The sequence below is a fragment of the Papilio xuthus genome, unplaced genomic scaffold, assembly GCF_000836235.2.
Source record: "Papilio xuthus unplaced genomic scaffold, Pxut_1.1 DF826945.1, whole genome shotgun sequence".
Taxonomy (NCBI): Eukaryota; Metazoa; Arthropoda; class Insecta; order Lepidoptera; family Papilionidae; genus Papilio; species Papilio xuthus.
Genome location: NW_013531704.1, coordinates 8,319,305 through 8,343,121, shown reverse-complemented (window position 1 = coordinate 8,343,121; position 23,817 = coordinate 8,319,305). Strand labels below are relative to the sequence as shown.

General features: G+C 36.3%; 1 protein-coding gene across 1 annotated transcript in view; it reads right to left on the bottom strand.

Annotated features, from left to right (window-relative positions):
* LOC106120990 (protein tweety) overlaps window positions 1-23,817 on the bottom strand; it is a 49,270-nt gene that overhangs the window by 3,301 nt on the left and 22,152 nt on the right. The window contains exons 3-7 of the mRNA XM_013316461.1: window positions 4,857-4,930; window positions 3,380-3,535; window positions 1,860-1,988; window positions 576-719; window positions 267-479 (exon numbers count right to left, since the gene is read on the bottom strand). Of these exons, the coding sequence (XP_013171915.1) occupies window positions 267-479; window positions 576-719; window positions 1,860-1,988; window positions 3,380-3,514 (621 nt within the window). The 5' untranslated portion in view covers window positions 3,515-3,535; window positions 4,857-4,930. The remainder of the gene's footprint in view (window positions 1-266; window positions 480-575; window positions 720-1,859; window positions 1,989-3,379; window positions 3,536-4,856; window positions 4,931-23,817) is intronic.

Below are 23,817 nucleotides of genomic sequence, written 5' to 3'. Positions count from 1 at the left end.
TACATATTTCAAATCACTCACTTATGTAAATTATCCTTCATTTTTGGCTGTTGTGGATTGTAGACAAAAGGGCAACAATTAATTTTAGTTGTCTTCTACTCTGGATTTGTATACAAGATTCTTCATTAATAGTCCCTTAACTAACCTGAATGCAACAGACAAATCAGGTTCGAATTTAAAAACTACGCTAAAGCCACATAAACGAAAAGTTTTTAACCATGTAATACGTCTAGAGTGTTCTTATGTACAAACTGCTCGTAGCGTACCTTCATGACAGCGTCAAGGTTGAGTGCGGCGAGCGGACGGCGCAGGTTGTCAGCGGCGGAGGCGGCGGCGCTGGCGTTGTTGCGCAGCGCGGAGAGTGCCCGCAGCAACGTGCCCAGCGCTGTCTGGTTAGCTACGGGCGCGTCCAGCGCGTCTGCCAGTCGCGCCAGTGGAGCACGCGCGCGCGAACCCATCGCCTCTTCCAAAATACTCGACTGGAAATAAAACATAAAAGTTTTAACACACTTTAAAAAGAACAGTTGGGTACAAACAAATCAATAACGCTAATATATCTTCGTTTTGATTTATACCTGATTCTTGACAGTGTTAACGAGGCCAGCGAGCTGGTTGCCGGCCTGTATGCTCTGCAGTACAGCATTGTGCAGATCATCGTTGCCGAACAGGCCAACACCGATCGCGCCGCAGCACACCACCGACAGTATCATCAGAGTTATCTGAAAATATTAACACAACCCTAATGAAAATCCAATTTTTTTTACTATTTTTAACAACTAATAAAGTTTTATTACTCAAAAAACTGATAGACGACTTATGAACAGTTCAAAGTCAATCTCACAATAATAAAGGAATAGTACTCGAGAAAAAATTTATGAAAAGAGTCAAAGGGTTTTTAGATAAGGAGATAGGAAGGTAAAGGTTAAATATACCAACGATTATAATAAATACAAAAGCAATCTTACGAATATTGTTTTGACTACGTTTAAAATAACAAGAGAGAGGAGACAGTCTTGTTAAAACAAAAGAGAACAGAGTAAAGCAACAAAAGGTTCACTGACACAGTCTGTCTGTACACAATATTTATAACAAAATATGAAACGATCCAACGGGCAACACTGCTACTAGAGACACCACATAGTACTATATTTATGGATAATACTGTCTCACCAAAGTTTAGTCGATTTTCTTGGAATTAATACGACTCCAAATTTGTTCAATCCGTAATCATTTTATTAAGCTAGTTATATGTAATGTTTTTTTTATTACTTTAAATAAAATTATGTACATTTGGATATTCGAGCAATAGAATTTTTCATAATTTTGACATGATTAAAACATAAATTTATATCACACAGATAATATAAATTTATGTTTGTGTTTACACGTTTTAAAATTCATTTATTTTTAATTTAATTCAGCAATTCTTAGCACATTTGCGTCAAAATATTTAAGATATCCTGAATATTTCAAATGCGGAGTCACCGTAGTGCGCACACGTGTCTGTTACATCACATAACGCATCGTGAGAAATGATTTGATTATGTTTACAGCTTTTAAATAGATATAACGACCTGAATACGTACATACAGCCTGTCTTCATTGTTACACATTGTAAAGTAACAAAGAAGAAACTATGACGTACGGCATACGTTACATCTTTCGAAAGATTTATAAACAAAAACATTTAAAAAAAAATCATGATTACTGTAACCACAAAAAAAAATCCGATATAGCAAGAGACTTCGATTCGCCTCGAGTATTTAATTAAAAGATCTTTCTTATCGTTGACAGATAATGTGGACAGCCTAATAGCCTTCTTGCATTACCTTAAAATCTGTTACCTTATAGTTCGTTACCTTGAGTGCAGTAATACTCCTGGGCGGTCGTTGCTTCCTGTCGCAGCATCTCGTCAGCAGATATATGAGCAGAACCGTCAATGTCAGGATGAGCCAAGCACCGGGAATCGAACCGAGGATACCCAGACTCTGTAATTATAGTAGCACATAGTTATGTACCAATGGAAAACAAGGACATTTAGTTGAAGGTCGTTCGTGTGATCGCATACAGGTGGACCGGCACATTGTTAATAAAGTGAAGGGCAAGATAGTTAATAGCTTTCACCTGCTAGGATTCCCATCTTTGGATTAAGCCCACAATGAAAAACTGCGCGACTTCAATGAAACGTGTCGATAATTTCGAACCAATGCATTGTATGGTGCCTATTCTATCCAAGGTCTGGCAGAAAGTAAACCGTTTCTACGTTACTCGTTTAAAAAAAAACACTACAAGTTTTTATTAAACATTTTAACCAGGACGTTTGTAAAGGACGTAATTATAATAAGTAGTAACGACAGATATATTTTGACGTAAACTTAAAGTTAGATTTAGCAAATTGCTGCTAAAACACAGTTGATCTTCTAAATCTAAACGATAAATTGCATCACGAAGTGCGTATGTTGGCACGATGCTAAAAACCACAGGATCAAAGTTAAGAAGTACTACACAACGCCCTCTCGAGTAATCAAGTGCTTACTCGAAAGCCGTCTGCAAGGGCTCTGAGCTTTGTCAACATTTTCTTACTCATAATTATGAATACACAACACGATCTTATGTTTCGACATCCTTAAGCTAATTGAAGCTACAACATTCATGCAATTTCTTAATTGCAAAAATACAAGATTTTAAAAAAACTTTGCTTTGAATCTCTTACACGAAATATTACGAGTTAGCAATATTATACTATTTACTGCGGGTTTCTGACACCAAAATCTCCGTTTAAAACATATTGATATCTCTCCCTTTTTAAAGTAAATGACAGAGATAACGATATGAATTATTCCGTTTTTGGCATCAGAAACCAATAGTTACAATCAATAACACGAAGCGCGACAACTTCTATGAAGTTCTTATTTAGTTTAATAGAAACACGCGCAACGCCGGAACCAATCAAAACTTTAATTAGTTTTGTGTAAGCAAACTGTTATATTTACAAACAACTAAAACTCATATTAATACATTTACACCACGATAAACTATTACTTTCAAATAGACCTTGTTCACGCGCATAAACTATATTTTCCTACTCAATTTTCTAAATAACTATCTATCGCCCGCGACTCCGTCCTTGCGGAATTAAAAAAAACTTAGTGGCCTATGTGTTCATCCAGACTATGCTCTACATCTATGCCAAATTTCAGCGAGATCCGTTCAGCTGTTCTGGAGATACCTTCAAACAAACATCCATTCACCTATATTTCTAAATATTTAGTTTACTTCAAATCTTGTCTATGGCCTAGTCATCCCTGAGTTAGGGTGGGCTCTTGAGCCACTCAGTGGAGACGTATAGTGGGCTGATGATGATAAGCTTGAACCTCACTTCAAGATATATTGGCGAGTTTGGTGCGAAGGTATCGTTGACGCGGTGCAGCGTGACGTTGACATGGGGCAGCGCGTGCAGCAGCCGGGAGAGCCGCGGCGGCGAATACTCGTCCGACACGCCCGCAGAGCCCATCGCCACGCTTCACACCGACACCTGTAAAAAGCATTATTTTCATTACTATTACCTTCATAATTTACCCGTATACAATGTCTTTGAACCTTAGTTTGCAACGAGAATCAAATAGTAAAAACCATCCCACAAATTGTATTCTTTTTCTATGAATTATAACGGCACTAGTTGTCGCCTGCGACTCCGTCCGAGCGGAATTAAAAAACTTCTAAGTGTCCTTCCAGGCTATGTTTTACATCTATACTAATTTACAGCGAGATCCATGCAGCCGTTCTGGAGACACCTTCAAACAAACATCCATCCATAAATCCATCTAAGCATTCGCATTTATAATATTAGTAAGATACTCGTAGTAAGAAGTAAGGTAGAATTCTTTGTAAGAAATACGTTGAGTCGTTTTCGTTCCCTTAAAAATACTTTATGCGTGCGGATATTATTAACATTAAAACAACGCATATGAGCAGCAATTACTTAAGCAAAATCCGCAAATATAATTAAACGTGTCATCAAAAACATGTCATTGGTGGGTCAGCGCATTGTGTAACTTGAATCTACGTCTCGCCGACACGACATGTGGCAGTCACTGGACACATGTTGCGAACAAATGTACACAACTTCAATATTATAAGTAATTAATACCAGAATATAACATAATGAAATCAAATGTATAACATATTATATAATACTTGAAATTATCATGTAATATTTTTAAATAAACTTAACTATTTCGCTACCAAGATCTTTAATATTAGCTATTGAATTAAACTTCCGAAACAAATATTAACACTAAATTGTTTTAAAAGAGATTTCAAATTACGAAAAAAATCAATTTAGCTTTTATAAGTTTATTTAAACTTTAATTACAAAAGTTTTCGATTACTTTCTTATAACGATAGGATTTCGTATACACATTTTTTTTTGTGACTGAGTAGTCACTGTTTGCCTTGAAGAGGCATTTACAGCTTCACCGGGCTTGAGGTGGCCGAGCGCAGATGGCGCTTAGCCTGAACCTCGTTTGATTCGTATAAACAGTCGAACCCGGACAAAAGAGAGTCCAAGGAACAGCAATTTTTCTTACTTATAGAGGTTGCTCTCTAAGCCTAATTTTTCGCTTATAAACGTTTGTCACTTATATGACGGCTGATAGAGATATGTGGAGGAGTAGTACATACTGAGCCGACCGTCCGTAGGGATAAGGGCAGGTTGATGATGAAACGTTTGTCACTTATCCAGTTCTTGTTTATCCAGGTTTGACTGTACATACAACATTCTTTTTGTTGACAATATTCATGTTGCAGTATCACGAGCAGCTGTCTCAAAACTGACGTATCACAAAAACACTTACCGCAACAAGAAAGTTTGTCTGCGCTCACGTCATGCCCGGGTGACTAATGGAGCATACCTTTACCGGGAACACATCTGGAATGAAAAGAAAATTCATACTATTACTTATTCAATAAAGTCTGATCTTTCTAGATCTGTTACTAATACAAATTGTAATTTGAAATGTACTGCCAACTAGTAGTTGTGATTTATTTCTTGGTCGTATTATTTATTATTGCGGAGACACGATGAGATAAAAGAACAAGAAGATATAATAAGGAACAGGAAACAAATTCAAATTGTAAATAAAAGTCTATATCTGTTCGATAATTAATTTATCAAATAAATAAATACGAATTATAGTTATTCATTTTCTTTTTCTCTTGTTATTCTTTTTAAAAACTGGCAACGAATTCGTAAGTTCTATTTCTCAAGTAAAGGCTACGTTAATACCACTTACTTATTTTCTTATTCCTATTTACATTATATTCCACTTTAATGAGTATATTAGAAGCACTTCAAAACTCTTTGAACTTTCCGCGTAAAAGACCAGTAATAAAACGTTTATAAGGTACTTCATAAAAAGCTTTGAAGCTTTATACGTAAGAGTTTCGCTCGTTAGCATACGTACAGGTCGAAAGTTGCACAAAGAAGCAACTGTACGGTTCAAAACCTCGATGTTGCAGTAATGAACCGGGGAAACGATCTAGACAGGCACTATCTACTCTATCCAAAGCACATTATACTTTATGTTATTGTGATAGGACTCAAGAGGAAACGCTTTACCTTTGGGTAAATACTTATTACATTTTTAAAGTTTTGGAAACGTAAATTTCAAGAAAGTAAGCGTCATGAATATTACTTTAAAACAATTGCGACTGAAAAAGATTCAGTCACCAAATTACAATAATTATTCTCCACTCAGGCTCTACAAATGTTTGTAATATCCAAACAATGGCCACAATTATGAATCACATACTGTGAGTGGAGGAACCCTAAAGCACGCTAATTTAAATACGGAATTTCCAAATTGGCCGTACATCAAACATTAAACTGTAAAGCCTTTGCCAAGACGTATCGCGAGGCATTCGCCCTAATTACTGCACTTGGCAGATACCAGCTGCCTTATTAGAACTAACCCCTTCTAATCGTGCTATTAATTTGCAAATAGGTTGACTTAATTTTAACTTAAACTCAGCTTTACATACTATTAAGAAACTAACTTATGAAGGACTGACTGATTAATATTTTATATCCAGACCACTGTGCCTAGAGACATAAAATTTTGCACAGATATTGCTCTTATTGCGTAGGCAGGCACTACGAAAAGATTTTTCGAAATGTATCCCTTATAAGTTTTATTATATGCGGGGTGAAATTTCGCATAGAAATATACACTTTTCCTTCAGCATAATAACTTGAAAATGGTCAAAAACATAAATTCGTGCGGACTAAATCGTAGACGCCACCAGCCACATCATACACCAAAAAGAAACAATTTAATTCTAATATATAAATACTAATATTATAAATGCGAATATTCAGATGGGTGAATGTTTATTGAAGGTATCTTCAGAACAGTTGAACGGTACTTATTAAAATTTGGCATACATACAGACATGGTCTGGAAGGGCACAAGGCTATTATTTTTTTTTAATTTCGCGCGGACGTAGGTCGCGGGCGCCCGCTAGTATTATAAAACACTATAAATAACTGCATATGGGCAAGGACCTCACACGTAATATTGCCAGCTATGAGTACAGTCAGTGACATTAAAAATTTATCGCGTACAGTCACCGGTCCGGATAAATACATGTTGATATTACACAACATGTCGGCAAACTGGCTGACCACTTCACACAACTGCCTTATAAATATTTAATAACATTTTAACTTAATTTTTTTCTGTTTATATGAAATAGTCGAATAATAAATTGATCTGGAGGAAGAAAACCTGATAAACCGAACTCACATAGAATGTGAGAAAGACTGAGAAGGATGATATCCTTCTTCCCTTTTTTAAAATGCGGAAGTTACCATGAAAACGCTTAAGATAATTCTAAACTAATATTTTTCAAAGTAATTAACGCTAGCAATAATTGCCCTAAGCATTTTGGGAATTAAAGTATAAAACTCTTTAGACATATTTATTTAAAACTCTTTTTAAACCACACAATGTTGGGTTACTGTAAAAACACGTGTATCTTGTACTTATTGGCAATGTCGTCATCTCTTCAAGAGGTTAAGGCAATTTAGACAAGCGCATGGAATCCGTCACAAGAAACACATGTGGTGGGCACGTTTTTCAATAGTCAATCCGCATATATTAATCCTGTTGTTAAAGATAAGAAGACGCTTAGTAAGAATGCAGTATATAGAAAAAGGTTACTTGAAGCTGCAACATTTGAAGACCAAAGACAAACTAAGATTACGTCCACGCACACATCAAGAACGATATGTGTGTGTGATCATAATGCGCATGAAATTAGACACAAAAACACCTAATACTAGATAATATAAAGTTACAACCAAATAAGGAAAGCAATGCGTCAGTCCAGACCTGTTTCTAAACCCGTTTGAGACTAGACTGTGAGGAAAGTTGTCGTTTTTATCCAAACCAGATTAAGATCGACCCGGTTATCAGATATTGCATCAACGCCTGAGGAATTTGAAATAGGGATGTCCACTTGGAATACAATTGCACTTATGGATTAATACAGTTCGTGGGAAAAGAGAAAGGAGAGAGAGAGAGAGAAAGAGAGGGAAAAACATTGCAAAAATGTGCAATCAAAATAGTTGTTGCATGAATAAGCTTACATCCACGGGGGAAATACCATGACCATACAGAACAAGAAATCGTGGTATTTATTATTATTTTTTACTATGGTGAGTCAGAATTCTCTTGACCTAGTGCCTTTTTAGTCACATAACGAAACCGTACAATTTACTCTATAAAATGCCATGATATTTCTTCTCACTAACCAGCCCATTTTGATATTTCTGTGTGTCTGGTAGTACTTAGTCTATGTCTTTTCTGATTATTCTTAAAAAAAAAGATATCAAAGAGTTACTCACATTCATCAGCATTTACTCTCCCTAAATTCAGCAATAAATCGTACTAATATTATTAATGCGAATGTTTGGATGGATGTTTGTTTGAAGGTATCTCCGGAACGGATTAACAGATTTTGATGAAATTTGGCTCACACATTTGGTACTTTCGAGTTTTCTTTTTAATTCCGCGCGGACATAGTCACGCGCAACGGCTGGTTTGCTTATAAAAACCTTCAAAGTAAATACATTCCCACGCTTTATGTGATGTAATGTTGTGTTGCAACTTGATTGTTACGTTGTACAGCATTGTGTGGCAAACGCTGTGACGTGCCAACAATACTGCAGCAGTGACTCACTGATATCATTGATTAAAAGAGTTCAACATATACAGGATGTTTAAAATAATCCAAAGCAATCCGTCGGTTTATTCCGCCCCCGGTATAGTGGATTATATAGATAAGGTGACAATTAAAAATTTTAATCTTAATAATAGGCGTATAAACATTATTTGAAGATTAAAAAAATATGACCAAAATGAATCATATCTACAATTACTCAAATTACGAATAAAATAAAAATAAATAAGAAAACGAAACGTGACTGAATAAGAGGTCAACGTTCTACAACAAATAAAATTTGCAACATTTACCGTAATAAAAAAAATAATCCATCGAAAGAGCACTCGTGCCTTACTTGAGATACGAGTCTCGAAAACCAATTCCTAACCTATACTTACAAGAGATCAATCTAACGCCTACGAATACAAAATTTACAGTATAATAGCAACTATACCAAGTTGTTAAGATTTAAATTGGCATGATTTCGTACAGCGAAGTACTGGGTACAAAGTTGCCAATAAATCTCCGATTACATCGCCTGTCTATATTACACGCTAGCGCTGTATTTACTCGTTGCCAATACGGTGATCTTTAACGGTAATAAGACTACAATACTAGCTTATTATCGCGGCTCTGTCTGCACGGAATTTATGTAAGCATGGGATAAGTCCTTCGTGATTAATTACCATTAGTTTTAAATTAACTTCTATCTATATATATAAAAATCAATTGCTGTTCGTTAGTCTCGTTAAAACTCGAAAACGTATGAACGGATTTATCTTATCTTGGTCTTGAAATGTTCGTAGAGGTCTAGGGAAGGTTTAAAAGGTAACAAAAAATTCGAATAATTGCCGGGAACTAATCAAAATCGCGGGCGACAGCTAGTCAAAGATAAATAATTAAGTGAGAAATCTTATAAAAGCATGTATTTTATCATCAGATTGTATTCACCTTCGACATATTCAAAGAGCAGGTGCGATGTAAAGAGGCGCAATATGTGTGAGCCAACAATACGAGAATACCACAATGGTCGCCCTACAACAGTTTAGTAGCACGCATTGCTACTTGTGATCGCCAACTCTTTGTTATGGTAACTAAACTCACAAATATTTTGTGTACATTCATGTCGAGTTATGAGTGTAACAAAATTCTACAAAGTTAGAGATGTCAGACCTTTTATACGTTAAACTAGCTGTCGTCTACAACTCCATAGACGAGGATTTAAAAAAAAACTTTTAGTAGCCTATGTGTTCTTCCAGACTGTGTTCTATTATACATCTATACCAAATTACAGTGAGATCTATGTAGCCATTCTGAGGATATCTTCTAACAAACATCCAAACATTCGCATTTATAATATAAGTAAGAAGTAAGATGGTATATTGCACGTATAAAGAGGAATTTATAACGGATCACAACTACGCCTACACATTTTCTTTATTTTAACATGAAAGCTTTAAATGCATTAACACTTTCATTTTATCTACATTATGTAATTTCGAATTGAATAAATTAAGAAACTTAATTCGAAATTGTTCAATCATTTACTCATAGTCATACTCATAGTTCATACATTTGCTCAAATCCCTTAAACAATGCAATGTAAATCCACCCTAAACCCATTACAATATAGTTCAAATTTGTTTAACTATTACATTCAGATAGGGGACGTTGGTGTGCCAGAATAATTGTATACATCTAGTATGTGGATCATTCAATTAGGCGACGCTCTGTCTTGGGCAGGCACTTGATTGGTCACATCCTAGCCTCGGAATGCACAAATTGCCTGCGACCGGAGCTCACCTGCATCCAAACCACATGTGCATTGCTTCTTCACATTACACCAATAGTTTGCGATCGTGTTGCATTTAACTACAGTGTTCAAATAATAGGAAACAGGTTACTTCCTTCTATTTAATGTAAATATTATACATGCGAATGTTTGTATGGATGTTTGTTTGAAGGTATCATGAAGACGGCTGTATAGATCTGGCTGAAATTTGTACAACATAGTCTAGAAGAACACATAGACTACTTATAAATTTTATTTAATACCGAGCGGACGGACGTCTCGACCAAGTCGCGGGCGACAAGTAGTCACTAATATGTTATTAACTGAACAATGATATTTTACTACTTGTCACTCGCGAGTCCGTCCACGCGGAATTAAAAAAACTTACTAGCCTATTTGTTCTCCCCGACTATGTTCATTGAGTCTTTGTGGAGATACCTTCTATCCATACATACATCCAAACATTCGCACTTATTATATTAGTAAGATAATTCTTCTATTTGTCATAGCCAACTCCAAAATAGTTGTGACGCTCTATTTCATGCAACAAACTTATCAAGATGTAAAATTCACATAAATGGTTAATAAAGTAACACTTGTCATGATGAAGTAGCTTTAATATGCATGATTCAAACTTTGCATACATATTGAATGCTGATGCGTATTAACTTTTTGAAAAGATAAAAAAATCCCAGAATAAACACGTAAAATACTATCATATACATAAATCCAATCCAATATATTGCAGTCTGTTAATACATAAGTAAACATTTTCGCAATACATTTAGAAATTATCGCAAGCCATTTATTTATTTAAAAAAAAGACAAGACTTACTGCAACCTTAATTTATTCATCATTCCATTGATAATTCTAAACACGCAACAACAGAGTACTACATACAAAATACGCTAGTCACGAAAGCAATTAATTTTATCGAACCTGCGCAGTTTCCCAGTGTCCCGATATCTTTAATATTACTATCCCGTACATTATAACTTTACTGGGATGAAGGTAAGTGTTGAAAACAACACCATAACAATGATTATACTATAAGTAGTGAACAAGAATTTTTTTTATTTTTTTTTATATTAAAAGGCGGGAAATATGCAAGCGGCCAATTTAATTTGTAAAAATATTGTGTGTTAACGCTTTGTTTTATCAAATAGAACGAAAAGTATGAAATATGTGGTTACAAGTAACAAAGTAGTGGACTTGTTGAATTAAATCCTACAATATCAAGTATCTAAAATCGATTTGTAATTTCGTGTGATTAGTACCAACAGTGGTAGAGCCCGCTTTAACATCTTCGCACGAATTGGCCCGGCTCGCCGGTGAAATACCACGACCATACAGAAAACAGGCGTGAAGTGGGAGCTATTCCGCGTTTCTTCTGATAAGTGTGCGTCACGGAGGCCTAATGTAGTCCTCTTTCCCTTCCCATCCTTTTTCTTATAAGGAAGGAAGTGGAAGTGGACCTTCCGGATGAGAAGATGCATGGAAAGGGAAAATATTTTCTTTGTGTGCATCCTCTCCTCCGTCGATTGAAGGTGGGCGACGCATATGCAATTGAATATATCTATGGGCAGCGGTCGCTTCGCTGTTTCAGCGATTTCAGGTGGCCGCTCGCTCGTTTGCCACCTTATGACATAAAAAAAGGTGTGGATAGCTTAAGTCTATCAACATTTCTGTATAGATCACGAAACATGTAAACGTTCGAAAACCCAGTTTAAATTGTTTGTAAAATTATTGTCTGTCTGTTCGCAATAATCGTTTCTTCCATATAATCTCCGAAACAGTTGACCAATTTTGACGGGACTATTACTGGAAGATAGTTTAATATGAGCTGGACGTTTTTGTTTAATTTTACGCTAAATTTGTCGCGGGAAACTGCTAGTACAATATATTTGCGCATGCGTCACCCCCGGGAAAAACCAACCAACACCCGCTACGTTAATGTTAATTACCTTCAATGAAATAACGCTTTGTTTTTTAATTACAATCGTTCCTACTAACGACATGCTTTTTATTTTAACTTTGTTTAGAAAAAACATAACTGTGTCACTAAAGTCCTTCAGAATAACACCCGAGGAATACTTAAATCCGCAAAGATTTCAAGATCCGCAATTATATAGAGATTGTTGACGCAAATACTAAAATATAAATTTTAGAAAATCTAGATAACCTATCACATGTAAATCGTTTCAAACTCTATTATCATTGTTGTACTCATATCATAGTCATTACTGAAACAGTTTTCTAATACAAGTAATGGTCATGTTTATTTCATCAAAATATCAAAACCATTCGGTGGTAGTACGATCCAACTACGTAAATTACGTTCGTATGTACATAACAAAACCTAGATGAACTGAAGTGTGTTATCGATGGTTACACTATTCCTTACTACAGTTTATTTTAACTACTATGTTGTAGGGCACGTGGTTGTGGCGGGTGAATGAAGCACGTGGCTGGCGGGGCGCGGCCGCTCGATACTGCGGAGGCTGCGCCCTGAGCCCCCGTCCGGAACGACCCCAGCCACGAGCTAAGACCTTCCCTGCTAACATCTCACATGAAAAACTGTAGACGGATATGAGAAACCGTAGCTCAACGTAAACTGGTCGATCATGACTATGATGAGCGACTATTTCGTAACAGCAACTCTCGATTGGTTGATCCGTGAATAAATTAGCATCGGATGTGTACAGATTAAATTATTTCGACTCCAGCTATTTGAGCTTAATCAAATTCAATTGCTTAATTTTATCGAGCTTTGATGTAAAAGGTAATAGCAATCAAAAGCTATTTAATGAAGAAACTTAATTCTAAAGATATTTTAAGTCAAGTATTTACTCATTTTTGTAAAAACCATGAAACTTTTTTATTATAATAAAAAAAAGCTCGATAAAGTTGTTTATTAAAATGTGTAATGCGAATTAAAAATACAACTCATTTATTCCAATAATAAATTAATAATGTATTTTATAATACAAGAATGATAAAATTAAATCAGCAAAAGCTTTATATATAACATTGTTTATATCAATGTAAAACATAAATACCATTCACTCCGATAACGTTATTTATTGCATATAAGTTATACATAAATCGGTACTTGCTCCTAAGATGTAGACTTATCACGTTGACCCTGAATAAAATATACTCAATATCAATAAAGATACAGCGTGTTCACAAATTATGAAGCTGTATTATAAATTTTTTTAATAACATTCAATAACGCCTTTTGCATCACGCCAGAGACACCAACAAAGAACCTCTGTCAACGATTCGCGAATCGATCGTAAATATGCAAAGTTTATATTTTTCAAGCTTCTTTACGTTCCACAAGAATAAAGTTGCATTTCAAAGGTTATGTAGGCTTCAAATCGTGTGAGAACGTTTAATTCGTTTTTTTTCATATCACGGAGCAAACGACCAGTGGAAGGATTCCACAGGATGAATGATAAGTAACAGAAGTCTGTGGAAATCTGGTAATACCAAAACCTTACGTAGTAGTTTAAAGAATTCAATACCGCCGGGGTTAAAATCATCACACAGCGCGACTGTTTGTTGTAACTTCGAATCATCATTGAAATTGATTTGGTCAGCATCGTATTAACGTCCGCTCTATTTTAAGTACCCAAACAACTAAGTAAATTTTCAACATATTTTATTTAATTTTAATTTTATTAAAGGCCTGTTGTTTCATCATAGTTTTAAGTAAACATATTGGAACGATCTCTGAACTTTTAGTAAGAGTTTATTTGCATCTATGAATTAAAATAATACAGATAATAATTTTTATTTGGCACAGCTGGCGTATCTCAAAACAAGCTAGTGTTCTGCCAACGATGGATTAAAATATAATTAATCACACAGCTTTCAAATGCCGCCGCGCGAAATGGAACGTCACAATTCTGTGCCACGGTCCTTTTTCAAACGAGACGTTATTTTATATAATTTAAATTATATCGTAAAAACAAAGATTTAACAATCTTAAGCCCCAGTGAAACTTAACCATCCTTAAAAGGATACATCAGTGATATTTTTGTAACAGAAAACTAAGGTTATTTAATTGTTATCATTGCGTTTTCTCTAGTAAAATAGGGAGGACTTGAAAATGCTCCAACGAAACTGACGCCAAAGTTCTTAAATTTCCCACAACTAGTATGTAGTAAGCAAAAGGGCACGTTATTAAGCTCAGTAGTTGCCAGTTGTCATAAACTTCAGGCGCATAAAGCACTGCTTCCTAAAGTTACTGCTTGTACGACTTAACTTTTGAGTACTTTCAAAATGTAACTCTAATTAGTACTGTTGCTAACTGCAAAGGTAAGCGTAGGCTTACACTGTCGAAACATTTATAAAACTGAGATACTTATCGTAACAATTTACTTGCTACAACTGTAATTATCAGGAATAAAACTAATCTCTGAGTAAATCAATATGATAACACAGACAGAATAACATTAGTATGTTAATAATTATTGTACTAAAATTACTGCATTCATCGATAATCTGCAACCGTTCCCAACGACTGGAATTTCAATCATACAACCGTCTATTCGTTAAAAGATAGAAATGAAAATAAGGCAAAAAAATCAACAATGCAATACTGTCACTACAAGCGTCGAAACAGATTAAAAAAATAAATCACGACTAAAATTGAACACTGTATGAGTACGGTTATAGCCAAGTTTTTAGAAGCGAGTGAGAAGCAAAAACTAGACGGTGTATAATAAAGTATTTTATTCCTACCACAGCGTTTCGTGTTGACGATAATCGAGCGTATCGCGAAATGCATCTGTTCAAATTCAGACCATCAATATTAAGGGTGACTACACACTACGAAGAAATTGACTTCGGCTAACGGCCAATATCAATAACCGATCTCAATTCGACTTGATATTTAACCGATGTAAAGATCGCAAAAGTATTCGAAAAACATTTTTTTTATATCATAAGGTCACAAACGAGCGAGCCACCACCTGAAATCGCTGAAATAGCAAAGTGACCGTTGCCCATAGACATACGCAATTGCATACGCGTTGCCTACCTTTAATCGACGGATGAGAGGATGCACAGAAAGAAAATACGAAACGCGGAATAGCTTCCACTTGACGCCTGTCTTGTGTGGTCGTGGTATTTCACCGGGCGAGCCGGGCCAATTCGTACGAAGATGTTAAAGCGGGCTCTACCACTGTTAAACATTATCAATTATTTAGATGGCGGTCGAACTATTCAAAGATTTCAATGACAGAAGGTTGATTTTAATCTCAAGATAAAAATTAAGTAATTACTAAAGCCATACCTACCCTTTCGTATATTTGATAAATGATTGTAATTGTATGTAATAATCACAATGTCACAGTTAGCACTATTGATTGCAAGTGTCAAAGGACCTTTATATTCAACCGAGTGCTACAGACCAAAAAATACTGTTACGAAATATAAAAGATTGAAAAAAACGTCTCTGCGTCGTCTGATCGCAAGTCCTATAGCAGGGACAGGTACGTGACGCGGTCGCTCGTGCTTGGCACGTCTACTATTGAGACGCGATCGCATTTTGTGATAAACTTCATACTAGACTACCTTATTCCTGCGGCCTTGTCTGCACGGAATAAAAATCGATAATAATGCAAGCTGCATTCTTCATCTATTGGCAAAATAATTTTTTAAATCAGTCTAGTAGTTTTAGTTTTTGAATATATTTGTTATGTGTAATTTCCAAATCTTTCCTTTTTATATTATGGTATAAAAAATAAACATTAATATTGGTAAACTTGGCTATCGGGAGCTAATCTTATAATTACAGGGTGTTAATAAAATCTTTAAGGCGATAAATAAAAATCTATGCCGTCAAATACTGTCATGTTTATTATTCTCCAACAGCCTGAAAAAACAAGTAGAGTAATTAAATGTGCAATACACACCCTGTATAACAGTCAGCATGGACTGGCCGACCTCAATACACAATCATTGTTAGCTTGCCAGTTGCACTGCTTTTAAGAACCAGTGTATTCAACCTCATTTTTTTAGAGCAGCCTGTAGCATTTATTATAAAGCAAGAAATCTTTAAAGTAGGTTACTGCTTAACGTTGTTTCTTTTATGCGTACAAAGTATTATGACAATTTCAGCCTTTAAACTAAAACCTATTCTAAATGAGAATATTTTTTTTTATTTAAAAACAATCCAAAATACGTCAATACTTTGTTATGTTTATCTTTTCCAAGTCTTTCTTGAAATGCAATCTATTAAACTGAATGTTGATTTTTTATCTGTGTACTGTATAACGCAATAAAATTAAATTCCCTCGACTTTTGAACGGAACGTGGGGTATGAGTCATAGATTCAGTCGAGGGAACGGTGTGGCATTTTAAAAAGCTCGTAAAACTTACAAGTACGGAAATTATAGCAATCATTCCAAGTGATAATAAAGTGAAAGCATTTAATGTTATTTTAATCGATTTTATTGCGTATATTGTTATACACAATATTGAATAACTATGGTCCTATACTATTAGGTTATCATTCTTAACAGGAACAAATGATCTATTAGAAAACTACCATACTTACAGTCGTTAAGCGGTCATTAAGGGAGTCTCTTGGTGTAGATTTAACGTGCGGAATCTACACTTAACTACTTCTGTAACTATAAAACGTGTCTAGTCCACACAGAAGACAGGCGTGAAGTGGAAGCAATTCCGCGTTTCGTCTGATGAGTGTGCGTCCCGGAGGCCTTATTTAGTCCTCTTTCCCTTCCCACCCTTTTTATTATAAGGAAAGGATGGGAAGTGGAAGTGGACTTTCCGGATGAGAGGATGCATGGAAAGGGAAAATATGTTCTTTCTGTGCATCCTCTCATCCGTCGATTAAAGGTAGGCAACGCATATGCAATTGCGTATGTTTATGGGCAACGGTCACTTCGCTATTTCAGCGATTTCAGGTGGCCGCTCGCTCGTTTGCCACCTTCTGATATAAAAAAATAGTTGTTTTTTTATTTTAGTAAAAGTAAACCATAAAGATAGTTCCTTATTTTATAGCAATTAACGTTCAGGCAGCTGAAGTGGTATTATCGCATTAAACAAACTTGAAATACTAAAGTGGGTTATCTGACGCCCGCATCGCCAAATATTTTCATTTTACATTACCGTTACACATTCCCCTGATAAAGAGTAAAAGCAAGGGAATTTTAATATAAAATGTTCCAATAAACACAATGACTACAACAAGAGAGAAAGAACAAAGAAAGCATAGCTTGGTAGAGGCGAAGCGGGAAAATTTGGATTTACTTGCGCGTGGCAGTAAACATAAAGCGGGAAAACTTGCACATATAGAGCCACGCTTCTTGAGTAGCCAATCGGGATACTAAGTAACAAAACCTATTGTTAAAAATTAGTTAACTGCATGAAGAATAGTCTACTTTTCAAATATCTGTCAATATGCATGGTACACAATAGCTGAGTCCACCATCGAAGCGACAAAGGTTACTTTCGACATTACTTTTTTGTAGATCAATCCGTCATTTTTTTTATATCAGAAGGTGGCAAACGAGCGAGCGGCCACCTGAAATCGCTGAAATAGCGAAGTGACCGTTGCCCATAGACATACGCAATTACATATGCATTGCCTACCTTTAATCGACGGTGGAGAGGATGCACAGAAAGAAAACATTTTCCCGTTCCATGTATCCTCTCATCCGGAAAGGCCACTTCCACTTCGCATCCTTTGCTTATAAGAAAAGGGTGGGAAGGGAAAGAGGACTAAATTAGACCTCCTGGACGCACACTCATCAGACGAAACGCGGAATTGCTTCCACGTCACGCCTGTCTTCTGTGTGGTCGTGGTATTTCACCGGGCGAGCCGGGCCAATTCGTGCGAAGATGTTAAAGCGGGCTCTACCACTGTTAGTTAATAATAATAATTACATTTTAATAACTGTCTACACTACTAATAACTATTTAACGTTAACTGTTGTCAGTGTGAATGAACCTGTATATCCGCTTGGAAAACTCTCAGCATCCGCCCACCATGTAGCAGCTAGCCTAACGAACCACTAGAGATAACGAATTCCCGAGCGCGGGCCGCGCGTACCTCAAAACGATGCAAATTACACATACGACTATTTACATTTCAATAGAAAACATTTAAAAAAAAATTTACGATGACACATTGAATACAAGTGCAATTTAACATTGAAAATTTTAACGTGACTGTCTGTATAATTTTTTAAACATATTTGAAACTTGAAAAAAATATATTTTTTTTTACTTTAAACATTGTAACCGTTGGTTTCTGAGACCAAAATAGAGATAACAATATGTTTTTGCTTCAGAAACCCACGGTAAGTGTAGCAAAGTCTTAGCAACTAGCATTTGAACATAGCATGTAGCTATATTTTCAAATCGAATCGAGTTATTTGGGAAATTATTTTAGATAAGGACACGTGAAATTAAATTTGAAAATAATAGAAAAGAAATAAAAGAAAATTGATTGCCTAAACTCTTTAAGCTAGAGATTGTCGTTGTATTAACTAATGTGATTTAAGAATTAACTTAGTTGACATTAAGTGTCCCACTCACATACACAGTGGTCGTTAAGTATGCAGGTCAATCCAATATAAACACATACAGACCACACTAAGCGACCGTTAAATCCATTCAAATACATTTATCTGTACAGAGTACAACATTTTATTTCTTTGCAATTTATTCAGGAAAATAAAACAGTGATATCGTCACTTTTATTGGACAACATAAACAGTGTGACAATAAAATGTAAATGTAAAGATTTTACATGCGGATATAAGGAGTATATATAATATTTTACATCTCTTTTATTTAGTTGGACTAGATAGAGATAGCAGTCTTCTCTTTCACTTAACTTAATAAGTAAGATTGATATGAAGATTAATGTAGTATCATCATGATTTAGGGGTGACTAGACCATAGTCAATCACGCTGGCCCATTGCGGGTTGACTTCACACTTCGAATTTCTTCGCAGATATTTGCAAGTTGCATCACGATGTTTTCCTTCAACGTAAGAACATCGGATAATTGCACATTTATAAATCGAAAATCGTAAAACGCATTAGTACATAACGGGATTCGTATCCAGGACCTGCAGATTACAAGTCTAGTGCGCAAACCCCTGAGCCACCGACGCTCTCTAATATTTTCAAATAATAAAATAATTATGAATGAACAAAACAGCTGCCGCTAGCTCATTGATCCAGGCTGTCATTTTCATCAAAAGCTTCGTAAGTAAACGACAAATGACGGCTCCATTAGCTGTAATTATCACAGATTAACGATTGATTGACAGGCAGTCTGACAGTTATGACGTAACATGTTAGCAAAGTGTACGAGTAAGCTTCTCGTCAGATTGTGTGGGTTTAGCTCGGTGACAAGTGACTAATAGTGTTGTCAATCTTTACTGTACTGAAAGATTGACAATGCTAAAAAAGATTAACAGGATTGTCGCTTTGTTGTTAAGCCCATAAGTTTATAAATCGATTAAAATATTCATATTGAATTTCAATAAGGCCTAAACCAGTGAAATTATTAAAACTTTATTCAAAATGTAGCAGTTGGAAGCTTTAACATCAAAAGTTTTTTTTTTGAGTATTAAAATGAACGCTACCCAGAGACCCTTGAATACAAAATTCAATTAAACGCAAGTGCTTTTATAATACGGCTACTTAGGGTCCGGGTCACAATTTAATATAAGATTAAATTCTAGATTAAGCCAATAAACGACGATTTAAATACGACATTAACGAAACTTGACCTTTTCATATTGAATAAATTAAATTAATATATCCTGCCCAATCTAATTTAGCAGAGAGCTTCGGTGGCTCATAGGCTAAGCACTTGACTTGTAATCTGCAGGTCCTGGGTTTCGGATTCCTCCTTGGACCTATGTGTTTTCGATTTACATATGTATATCCGACGTTCTTATGGTGAAGGAAAACATCGTGATGCTCAAATTCAAAATTTATGAAGTCATCGATAGCCCAGTCACTTGTGCGCTCCGATCCTCTCTGTGGGGACATATAGTGAGCTGATAATGATTCTACTTTAAGCTCTAGGATAATTTAAGAAAAAAACTTAGTTAAAGTCCAAGTCAGTCGTAATAAATATAATGTGTATTCTGTGTGAGCAAGACCTTAACATTTTAATTCAATCGGGATTCAAAATCAAATCCGTGTAAGTGCAAATACATGAATCGGTATATCGCATTGCATATGTCGTATTTAATTGTGTAGCGAATACCGCGGACTCGTAACACTTGGATTGACACAAATACTTATTACATAGGTATCAAATCTACATTACTGAAAGGAAATAATAGTAGGCTCTCGCACGCAAATAGTAAATTAGGTTGATATACAATAAATAATGGATTTGTGTTACTTACAAATTAGGTGCGAATAAATTTCCAGTTTTGTGCAACTAGAAATGAACTTGGAAAGAAAGGACAAGTTTATTTATTAAAGGTATATCATTGACATTTTCTTTTCATTTATGCATAAATATGGACAGGCCACTTTGACGATCTCTTATGTCGGAAGCCAAGACCGACTTTGGGTCGCTGCGCCAACGAAGTAAATATTATAACTATATCCTGTTTTTTCTTCTGTTACCGCGATTTAATAGTATTAAAATTAAGTTGCCAGCCTCTGTTTTTCCGTGCAAATATGATATTGGGACCTTCAAAAGTAGAGTGAATAGGCACTTACTAAGCTAGCGCGTACCATCTTTCGACCAAATCTCCACTTCACCAGGTGGAATCGTGGTCAAGCGCTAGCTTGTAAAACGTAAAAAAAAGTGACCTGCATCTAAAGTAAAGTATTTAATACTGATACTTAAAATACCCGCCATCTAACTTAAGATGATTAAGATAAATGAAAGATGTTAGTTTTGAATGGCGAGGGCACTTCTTAACGCGACAAGACATTTGCGACGTCATTAGTGAAACAAGGCGTAGGCGCGTAAACCCACTTCTTTGCGGCGTCGGCTGCGATTTTTACACGAAAAGGAGGTTAAGTGCGAATGTCATCGCGCTCGGTATTGCAATAAACTTTTCTACGTTTGCTGCAAAATTAATTTTATTCCTTCCTTGGTAGAACTTATTCAAAGCTTTTAGTTAGAACTAGCAATCGCCCGCGATTCTTTCCGTGCGGAGTAAAAGAAAAAACTCAATTAGTAGCCTATGTCTTCTTCCAGACTATGCTCTACATGTATGGCAAATTTCATCAAGATCTATGCAGCCATTTTGGAGGTACCTTGTAACAAACATGCTTCCATCTATTCATCTAAACTTTGGCATTTATAATATTAGTAAGATTAACGTTCATAATCAGATATAAACTTAAAGTTTCATTCCAATTCCATAATTTCACCTTCCTTTATCCCCTGCATATCGATTAACACAGCACCTTCCCGGCTATAGAAAATCTTTATGGGTAAAGATGATCTTGTATACCTCCGTAAAAGCATAATCGTTAATTTTCACATGCCGTCCGTTACAGTCTAGGTAACTTAGCGTGGGAGTTCGTGGGCGTATATTTATGTCTGCCATGGCATTCCTGCTGAGAGTCTACCTAAGACAACTATGAATCGATAATGCACGATAAACCAACCATCTCAATATGTTATAGCAAAGAAAGTATTGAGAAATGATCTTTTAAGTTTTTATATGTTTAGTATTGGGTTTTAAGAATGTAATAAAAATAGGTTTTGGATAATTATTTACTTAGTAAATTTAGTGAAAAAGGGCGTTTTAAAGAGCACTCGTTTACAAGTTTGTATGCGTAGATACTCATCGAGTAAAAGGGCTTTTAGTATCGACTTTTATGTACATGAGAAAGATATCTGCCTACACTTGATTTTTTTTAACAGTAGGGCGCAAACGAGCAGCGAGAACACCGACGTGTTCAACGACGCCCATGAACATCAGCAATACCAGAGGAACCGCAGATGCGTTTCCAACGTTATTATGGGCCTTACAATATTTATAGTTCAAGTAATCCAAATGTTTGTTTCAGAAAATTTCTTTTTTATGTTGAAAGCATTAACAACAAAAAACCTGATACAAAATTAATTTAAATACGGAGAATTACCGCTTAAAAGTTTCTCTTCTTTCAATTCCATACAAGTTGTACTTAGTTCTCAAGTTTTACAGCTGCAAACAGGACAAACAATTCAATGACTTACTCCAACTTTGTCCGCTATAGTTGACAACTTAAGACTTTATGTAGTTTCATTGTGTCGCATTTAAAAAGTTGTTCGCACTTAAATTTTAAAGGAACCTATTTAAAAACTGTTGAATTGTTTTCGAGATCTTACCAATGTATTACACCAAGTTATACTCCTTACTGAAGCACTAACCGTAGGTTTCTAAGACCAAAATCTTAGTTTAAAACATATTTTTATCTTTATTTTCTCAAATAATGATAAAGATGACGATAGGTTTTATACAGAAATTTCGATCTCAGAAACCAACGGTAAGAAATATGTAAGTGATAACTAACATGGCTTTTTTGTGTGGATTAAGTATGATGAATATAATACTAAACAACCTTTTAAGTAACCATTAAAAGACTGCGAGTGCGGCAGTCAGTGTGTTTAAAAAAAATACGCATTCGGGGCCCTAACAGATATGTGTGTACCAATTGCATTGTTAATACGCGTAAACATAGTTACGCAGTAAAAACTAACAAAGAAAGTTCTAGAGCATCTAAGTCTAGACCAAGCATATAGTATCGGGGCGCATCAGCTGTGCACGTGTGCCGGGTCTATTTCCGGTACGGGTGAACGTTCTCCGGCCTTGCCCCGCCGGCCGCGGTCAACAACCGGCCCGCTGATGCGCGGCCTTGGACTGCATTCGCAAATATCGGGACAAAAATGGCACATCGGGATCAGTCGGAGGGCTAAAAAACGCGGTCACACATCGCATCAATCAGGGAGAAAAGGTTTAAATGACATCTGTATCTTTAAATGGATAAAGCAAGGCTACAATGGAGGACCAACGAAACTAGACATAAATAAATACCCCTAAGAATAAAATAGGCAAAAATATCACAAGACCCTTTTAGTTAATTATCTGAAATGACACAAACACAATCAAAAATCAACTTTCTGTTCCGAAAACATGGCTTAACTGCTATCCACGGACCTGCTCGGTTGTCCGGGTGGGCGGAGAGGTGAACTCCGACGTGGCGCGTCCCCGGGTGGTGGATAGGGGAACGCCCCGGCATTCGTGTCGGGGTAGGGCGCAAGCCCCGCGAACCAAACACTGGTAGGTAGGATAGCTAGGTTAGCTAGGATAAGTTAGGTTAGTTTAGGCTAGGTTGCGGGCCCACTTGTGGGCTCGCAATATTGAGGGCGGCGAGCCCGAACTGAGTACCGTCAGGGAAAGGTAAGGGTGAGCCTCATAGGGCGGAGGGCGCAAGCCCGATGCCGGGGCGGCGCGACCAGCTGGAACTCGACCTCTTGGTCGTGGGTCGCGGCCGTCCTATTAGGTTAGTCTAGGTTAGTTAATTTAAGCTAGGTTAGTTTAGATTAGGCTGCGGGCCCACTTGTGGGCTCGCAAATTGAGGGCGGCGAGCCCGAACTGAGTACCGTCAGGGAAAGGTAAGGGTGAGCCTCATAGGGCGGAGGGCGCAAGTCTGATGCCGGGGCGGCGCGACCAGCTGGAACTCGACCTCTTGGTCGTGGGTCGCGGCCGTCCTATTAGGTTAGTCTAGGTTAGTTAATTTAAGCTAGGTTAGTTTAGATTAGGCTGCGGGCCCACTTGTG